General features: G+C 34.9%; 4 protein-coding genes across 5 annotated transcripts in view; 2 read left to right on the forward strand and 2 right to left on the reverse strand.

Annotated features, from left to right (window-relative positions):
• Nucleotides 1-281, forward strand: part of LOC125034939 (LHFPL tetraspan subfamily member 2a protein-like) — a 20,468-nt gene extending 20,187 nt beyond the window's left edge. Inside the window, exon 8 of the mRNA XM_047626988.1 lies at nucleotides 232-281. Within this exon, the coding sequence (XP_047482944.1) occupies nucleotides 232-281 (50 nt within the window). The remainder of the gene's footprint in view (nucleotides 1-231) is intronic.
• Nucleotides 282-935: 654 nt separating this feature from the next.
• On the reverse strand, nucleotides 936-1,625 carry LOC125034948 (phosphatidylinositol N-acetylglucosaminyltransferase subunit P-like). The gene is made up of 2 exons (XM_047626998.1): nucleotides 1,301-1,625; nucleotides 936-1,039 (listed from the first exon to the last, which is right to left on the reverse strand). The coding sequence occupies exons 1-2, from the start codon at nucleotides 1,623-1,625 to the stop codon at nucleotides 936-938; spliced, it is 429 nt and encodes a 142-aa protein (XP_047482954.1).
• On the reverse strand, nucleotides 1,596-5,111 carry LOC125031605. Of its 2 annotated transcripts, XM_047622498.1 has the most exons (4): nucleotides 4,892-5,111; nucleotides 3,273-3,401; nucleotides 1,978-2,100; nucleotides 1,596-1,832 (listed from the first exon to the last, which is right to left on the reverse strand). In XM_047622498.1, the coding sequence occupies exons 1-4, from the start codon at nucleotides 4,987-4,989 to the stop codon at nucleotides 1,826-1,828; spliced, it is 357 nt and encodes a 118-aa protein (XP_047478454.1). In that variant the 5' UTR covers nucleotides 4,990-5,111; the 3' UTR covers nucleotides 1,596-1,825. The 2 variants fall into 2 exon arrangements, with proteins under 2 accessions (XP_047478454.1, XP_047478448.1); XM_047622492.1 differs by having other exon boundaries at nucleotides 1,596-2,100.
• Nucleotides 5,112-5,739: 628 nt separating this feature from the next.
• The window catches only part of LOC125031025 (ADP-ribosylation factor-like protein 5B), a 32,259-nt gene continuing 30,498 nt past the window's right edge, over nucleotides 5,740-7,500 (forward strand). Inside the window, exon 1 of the mRNA XM_047621447.1 lies at nucleotides 5,740-5,876. Within this exon, the coding sequence (XP_047477403.1) occupies nucleotides 5,831-5,876 (46 nt within the window). The 5' untranslated portion in view covers nucleotides 5,740-5,830. The remainder of the gene's footprint in view (nucleotides 5,877-7,500) is intronic.

Raw genomic sequence — 7,500 nt, forward strand, 5'->3', positions numbered from 1 at the left:
CATGACTTATGCATAGTTCTTTACCACTGAAGTTATTTCTGTATATGGAATAATTTGCTTCCTTGTATATTGGGTTTTCACCTTATCACCTTTTGATATTTCGGTTAACTTGTGTATCATTTAAGAAGTTAAACTTCAAATTTTATCTACTTAGCTTTTGGCTTTAGGAATACCAGTACTTAATTATTTACCAAGTAACACAGTATACTGAAGCACATCCTTCTTATACAGAGAGTCTTCAATTTTGCAGTGTAGCATATCCTTTACCAGTATCTGGTTAAGCTTTATAACCTTACATTTCTTTTGCATTTTCTTATGCTGTACTTATGCTAATAAACAAAATGTATTAATGAAATCTTTGCCTACACCTTCATTAAAAGGACAGTCTATACCTCCACTTCAGATTCCTTGTGTGAGTAATTACCATATAACAAATATGGTATTTATTAATGGTAAGTAAATATATTCAATTAAGTGGTTTCATGTAAAAGAAGGATTTAAGCAGACTTTTAAGTTGCATATGTTCCAGAACCTCTACATTTCTTTTTTTTCTTTACAAGTTTTCCTTAGCAACATTTTCTGCTGAACATGCACTTTGAAATTCATTCAGTCTGTAATCAGACAATGCAATTTTTTTTTGTAATTATCCAACAGAAGATATGGTATCCCTAGTATCTATGCATTTTTTTTAGCTAATGCTACTAGAGCCATTTTATATTGCTAGTTATTGAACATCTGTAATTGATAAATCATATATATATATGTATATATATATATATACATATATATATATATATATATATATATATATATATATATATATGTATACCTGTTTTTATGACTACTACTACTGCTATAGTTTTAACAAATAATCTTTCAATTTAATCAAAATTATTTACTTGTCACAAGAAAACAATTACTGAAATATCTCCTGATCATCCCATAAAATACACATAAGGAACTACATTATTTAATTTGAAGGTTGACATGAAGGCAAATGAATGAGTCACATACAGGATCAGCTTTATTGATTTGTTTGCTGAAAAAAGTCAATATAAAAGCATTTCAAGACTGGACAAAAACTCACAACTATAGTTATTTCTCAAGTGAAGTGAAACAAACTTCCAACTTCCAATCAAGGCTAAAATCTTTTATGTTACAACCATTTGCTGTTTGATAAGGCCTCTCCCTACTACTAGCTTTGTGTACATCTCAATCCTGAAGTAAAACAACATGATTCATCATCTATACAGAGCTCTGCAAACTTGAGAAATAGGCAAGTCACACACAGGAGGCACACCATACTCTTCAACCCTTGGATAATCTTCCTCTCTCATGGCCATATTATCTGTAATGTTTCTAATATCATGGGGAGGAAGAGCCAAAATCAAGTTGAGGGAGGGGTATATGAAGAAGACAAATATTAAAACAAGTGTTATGATGACACTAGGGAAGGCGAGTGCCCAGTAGGGCTGGGGGATGTATGTCAGTCCAAGTGCTGCCAAGTAGCTATGGGGGATGAGAGCCCATGCCAAGTAGCTAATAATGCCAGCCCAGCCCAACAGGTACAAGGCAAAGCCATAATAGGAGCGGCCTGGAGATGGTGCTGGAGTGTGTTCCCCCATGTTCTCCTTTTCTTTCCTATATTTGCTGCTTATCCTACTATACAGATGGACCCAGCTCAGGTCCTGATAATGTCTATAAAATTAATGTCTTTTTTTCTCTCTCTCTCTTAGGCCATTTAGTTCTTTATCCGTATTCACCATCCAAATGTTGTTATGACTACCATTCTTACAAAAAATCAGCACAGTTCCTTCACTCCTATTCAGTCACTGAAATATCACAAACAATAATTTATCAAAATAATCCTAACTAAAAATAACAGTTATTAGAAAGTCAATGATCACGGCACAATAACTTCAAGTCTACTTTTCCACAATATAATGATGAGATGTAAAAGAAGAAAATCACACACACATTTTCTTCGCCTGCTGTACTGGAGGTCCAAACTGGTCTATTGTTTTTGTCACTAAGTTCAGAAGATCCATAAATGAACAAACAGCTGATCTGAGCTGCCGCACATCAACAGATCGAATTTCTCTGAAAAAAAAAGGAAGTAAATAAATAAAGTGCAGCATTTTCCTGACTGGATGTCATGGGTAAATAACTGAATTAACTATGAATATACAAGTATTAAATAATTAATCATACCTAACATCTTTATCTCTCACCAATAACAATTACTATTACATTGGCTGGTTACATGCACTATCAACTGTAGTTTTGTTTTGTGACTTTGATTACATATAGATGGTTCCATAAATAATTAGCTACTTGACCTCCCCTGACTGATCCATTCCATAAATTTTCAGGATTTAAAAAAAAATACTATCAGGAACATTAGTTATTATTATTATTATTATTGACATTGATTATTTAATATTATTAACAATCCTAACAGTAATAAAAAACAATTATTTCCAAAAGTCAAGGAAAAGCTAAACAGGTGAAATAAGGTGGGTCTCGAAATCGACACTTTGGTGATTAAGGACTCCTAGAGGAATTTACATGTAAACAAAAATAATAAACTAAAATCACGTCAGACTGGGCCTGCCTGCATTTGCCTTCTAAGTGTCAATTGGTTAATAACTACAATAAATGAAAGGAAAGACAGAATTAAAGAGTTTAGTTTACCACTTCAACAGAAAATACTAGTTAACTCACAGACAGATAAATGCAAAGAAAGAAGGAAAGAAAGAAAGAGAAAACATGGGAAGGTATTTAAAATCCATTCATCTCACATGGCCCTTGGTTTACATTCTGAACTCTGGGCAGAAATTGTAGTGTCTTTTTTCTTGTATACAATTTTGTCATGGATGTTGGTCCTGGACTCTACTATGCTGTTTATAACCAGTTAAGATGTCAATACATGAATCAAGATGTTGTTTTAAGGGAAAAATATGAAGAATACGTACACAAAGAAGAAAGAATGTGAGGAAGAGAATTTACATACCATAAAAAATATGAAAGAGAGAGAGAGAGAGAGAGAGAGAGAGAGAGAGAGAGAGAGAGAGAGAGAGAGAGAGAGAGAGAGAGAGAGAGAGAGAGAGAGAGAGAGAGAGAGAGAGAGAGAGAGAAAGAAATACATATATATATATATATATATATATATATATATATATATATATATATATATATATATATATATATATACACGAGATATTCACCACCTACTTGTAAAAAGCATACTTTCTAAATCTTTCTATACTTACACACAAAGAATATTATCCTTAACATCAAAGCTTTTCTTTGATCCTCCTCTTTTAGGCTCCGGGTCGACTTGTAAAGAATTCCTTGCTATTTCTGCTTCTCGACTACTGTTGAATGGTACCTCAAATTTTCTGGGTAGAAAGTTAAGGGAAATTGTAACATAGTCTCTTTAAAACTAAAGTAGGGAATACAAAAACTGATATCCTGGTTGAACACCACTTTACATTACAGCCCTCATGACACTTTATACAGAACTCACACTAGTACAGGATACTTCAAGCATAATCTTGTAGTATATGGAATGATATTTAAAACCTAGTTCAATCATGCAAAATGCAGGTATCTTTATGCAACAGTGTCAATACCTTCTATGCTACTTGTAATGGATTGAGTAGGTGAATCAGTGATACGATAAACAAGAAATCTAACAGCCAGGGGATCCATTAACTCATTGGAGATGGGGATAGATTTTCTAGCATTGCTCCTGGATGGGTTCTGGTGCCAGCTGTACAGCATTCAAGAGGGATTTTACTTCAGAGCAAGTGAGTTGGGGGTGACAATTCTTGGCCTTTCTTGCTCAACTTCATTAAATTGTTTATAATGTCTGGAAGGAAGACCCCAACTTTGGAGCTAAACTGTTACTGTTTCAGTGCTATCAGGCAAACCTAACAAACTTTCAATACCAATATCATTGCTATGCTGAGTTTGTAAGTCCTTGTTCAACAACTTGGACGAGATGTTATTACCAACTTCAATGCTGATTTTGGTAACTAGGATAAGTGATCCTGCTTGTTCTTCTTTTCCATCTCTGTAGCTGTATCAGCAGGATGAGATAATGGCACATTTGATACTTGCTGGCAATCATAAGACAGATACAATGTTATGTATGCATCGGTATACTAACAAAACATATACAGTGTATTCTAGAACTGTTTACAATGTGGATAATAAAAATCTTGGAGTGTTCCAAACATGACCTTATCATCTCGGTAATCACAAACTAATGCACAAACTATCTGGCCAAGCAAGGAGAAACATTACAAACATGGCATAAATAGTGAACTCTGAGTCAAGGTCTAGAAAAGTTAGGTCAGCTCATTTTAGATTTGTGGGCAAGCAAGAAAACAGCTTGGGCCTTATATTTAGAAAACACGACTGTAATGACACACAACTGCATTCAGCTATGATGAGCAAGAAAGCATTATTTTTACTTTTTTCATATTTCAAAATAAGAAAACCATCATTCATTTCATGTCAATGACAGTGTTAAGATAGTTAGTTGAATTGTAATAATAATTTACATTTCAGGGACTAAAAATCAGATTGGCCTGGCATGTAAGACATTACTGCGACAATGGATCAGGTAAGAATGATGTCATGGTCAGGCCTGAACCCCTTACCTTTGGGAACCTAAACTGGTTAAGCCACTTTGGAAGTCAGAAAGAGGTGACCATATTTTTCTAGGCCTTGCTGTGAGTATCACCTTCTATCAGTGGATAATACACAATATGGCATATCGCCAGTAACACTAGTAGTTGCGAGCTACGATGTGAAACCTATATAGAGGAACATCATACACATAACCTGCACCATAAATAAATGTTGCATTAGAAAAGGATACGCTACAGCAGGCAATTCTTTACTTGTTGGCACTTCATTATCTTCGTCCGAGTCCATATACTCATCCTGCACACCGTTATCGTCTACGTTTTCACCCATGGCATTTGTTATTACAGTAGTTATTAGAGTATAAAACTGCAGTTCGTAAAAAAAAGTTACTCTTGTCCTCCTACTAAAGACGAAAGTGTGAGCTGTGTGGTGTGCGAGGCAGGATCGTTTGTTTACATACAAAACGAGCCTAAAATTTTATTTTTCAACTTTATCAATTCCTGAGAAAATATAGGGGATCACGCAATACATTTTTATTTTATGAGAGTAGCTGCCTAAGATTTTTATTAGCGGAAATGTTTATGGACATTACTCACGTTTATTAAAAGATCATTATATATATATTTTTTTAATTTTATCTTTTTTCATGGGGACTAATTGAACTTTACTTATCCTTTCATATGAATTATATTTCATGACCTACATACAATTTATCAATAATATTTATGTAAAAAACATATATGTTTTGCCAAACAATCGACAAACCTGAACAAATCTAAGATCACCTGATGAATTACTATTAATGAATAAAATATATTTTAATAAAATTATAAAGTACTCTAGAAGTGATAAAAATTCTAATTCAAAACAAAAAAATCCTCTAAAGATACTGAGGAAACGAGGGGAATTTGCTAGCAGACGTTGCAGAAGTTTTCAACAATGACGTCAAAGACCAAAATGACCAATCACACAACAGATATACCTTAGTGATGACGTCATAATCAGTATCAACCAATCCCATCATAGAAGTTTTTTAGAGTGACGTCAAGCTCGCAGCCGACCAATCCTTTCTCAGTTTTCAATAACTCTCGACCGAGGGAGAAGGTCTGTATGACAGTCTGTGCCATCGCTCTCTGTTAACACACCTCGACTGCCCTTGCGTCCACTCAAGATGGGTATTTTGATCGCCAAGTTGTGGAGCCTCTTCGGAAATGAAGGTAAGGCCCGAGGATGCCCTGTGCCCCTCTCACACGCCGAAAGGAAAGCTCAGGGAATGATGGGGAGGCTTTAACAAAATTCACACCCTCGTAGTAGGCCTAAAGACAATCTGTTCTGTTGTTTTGATTCGGGAAATGGATATCGCGGGGGAGGTTATAGGCCCGTATATATTTTTTCCCCCCCCCAAATTGATGTGCCTAGCTAAGAGGGGCATTGTGGGTTAGATTAATGGATGACGAAATCTTGTGTGGTCGCAACTCGAGTCTTGATTTTGACAGCTTATCAGGGTAGAAAATGTATTTGATTACTCTGGAGATATTAAGCACGTTTTATGGTCCTTGATACTGCAGTTTAGCTGAATTAATGTTCTGATTCTGATTAAGTCTTCTGGCTTGCTTTAGGAAGTTTTATTTCAGTTAATTTTTTTATTATTATTATTTTTTTTTTTCTGAGGGAAATTCTGGTTCACTAAGCTGTAAGAAAACGACGATTTGAAGATAAATCCTAGTCTTCTAAACTGTTTTCACAGCAAATTGGAAATCTACACTGCCGATATCTATTCCCCCGTGTACAAAAAACAAAACAAAAACAAAACAAACACATACACGCTAAACACAAAGCAAAGTTTTAATTACATGGGCATTCCATGTTGGTCAAGGTCGGGCACTGAAATTGAGGCCAAAATATTCGTTCTTTTGGACCATTTCCTCTTGTCTTCATCTCTGTCAAAACTTATGAGTCATATCCCTTCTAATTTGGTGGTCTGTATGGCGTTGTTGACAAATATACATCGTTTATTGAGTGTTTGTATAAAGGGGCAGCAGATTTGTTATCATACATTGCGGTTAATAATTTTAGGATGGTCGCACCAGATTTGAATGCTATTAAATGTTAATATTCTAAAAGTCTGCACCGAAGTACATCCAAAATTATTAGATATTGTTGATGTATGCTTCATCAAACTGTGAAGACAAGGCTAATGCTTAAAAGAGGCACTTAAGTGAAGCAAGGTTAACTGAAGTGAATTCCGTTAGATTAGTTAAGGTAGAATAGTACTACTTTAGGTAAGCAGCTGAAAGGTAAACAGTTTTTCGGATTAGTAGATGAATTAACTCGACTATGATTAGTTGTTGCAGATTGAAAATGAAGGCGTTATGGAATATGTAAGCTTAGTAGATATAGTGAAATTATTTTTGTGGCCTGTGTGACTGTGGCTTTTTGGCTGAGGCCAACAGACCCCCACAAAGTATATTCTTGTAGGTGGATTGAGCTTGGACTGATACCTTCTTTGATGATCATTTTCATGGAAATTCAATAAACCATACACATAATAATTATGATCAGGTGATGAAAGATTGCTCCCAACTTTGTTTATTTTACTTGTCAAAAATCTGATGGCATCAAGAAATATTATGGCTTCACACTTTGTGTGCTGTTAAAAATTTAAAACCCTGCAGAACATATGGACTGCCTACTCATATGATGATAAAGCACCTGCGGTCTGTTGCATGATCTTGTCAGAATTCATGGTTGAATAGCATGGAGGCTGCAACTGCAGGAAACCTTTTGAATATCAACATTGATTGTACTTGTATTCTTTGTTTTGCTGTATATTCGTACAGT

This window comes from Penaeus chinensis, chromosome 2, assembly GCF_019202785.1.
Source record: "Penaeus chinensis breed Huanghai No. 1 chromosome 2, ASM1920278v2, whole genome shotgun sequence".
NCBI classification, from domain to species: domain Eukaryota; kingdom Metazoa; phylum Arthropoda; class Malacostraca; order Decapoda; family Penaeidae; genus Penaeus; species Penaeus chinensis.

Bases quoted from the DNA above. Each gene is read 5' to 3' on its own strand.
- LOC125034948 (XM_047626998.1), bottom strand. From the start codon at position 1,625: ATGGGGGAACACACTCCAGCACCATCTCCAGGCCGCTCCTATTATGGC. The intron at 1,040-1,300 runs GTGTGCCTCCTG...GACTTTTTTCAG, and splicing joins TCCAAGGGTTGAAGAGTATG to CAAACAAATCAATAAAGCTG.
- LOC125031605 (XM_047622492.1), bottom strand. From the start codon at position 4,989: ATGGGTGAAAACGTAGACGATAACGGTGTGCAGGATGAGTATATGGAC. The intron at 3,402-4,891 runs GTATCCTTTTCT...CTTTCTACCCAG, and splicing joins AAAGAATTGCCTGCTGTAGC to AAAATTTGAGGTACCATTCA. The intron at 2,101-3,272 runs GTAAGTATAGAA...TTTTTTTTTCAG, and splicing joins AAGGATAATATTCTTTGTGT to AGAAATTCGATCTGTTGATG.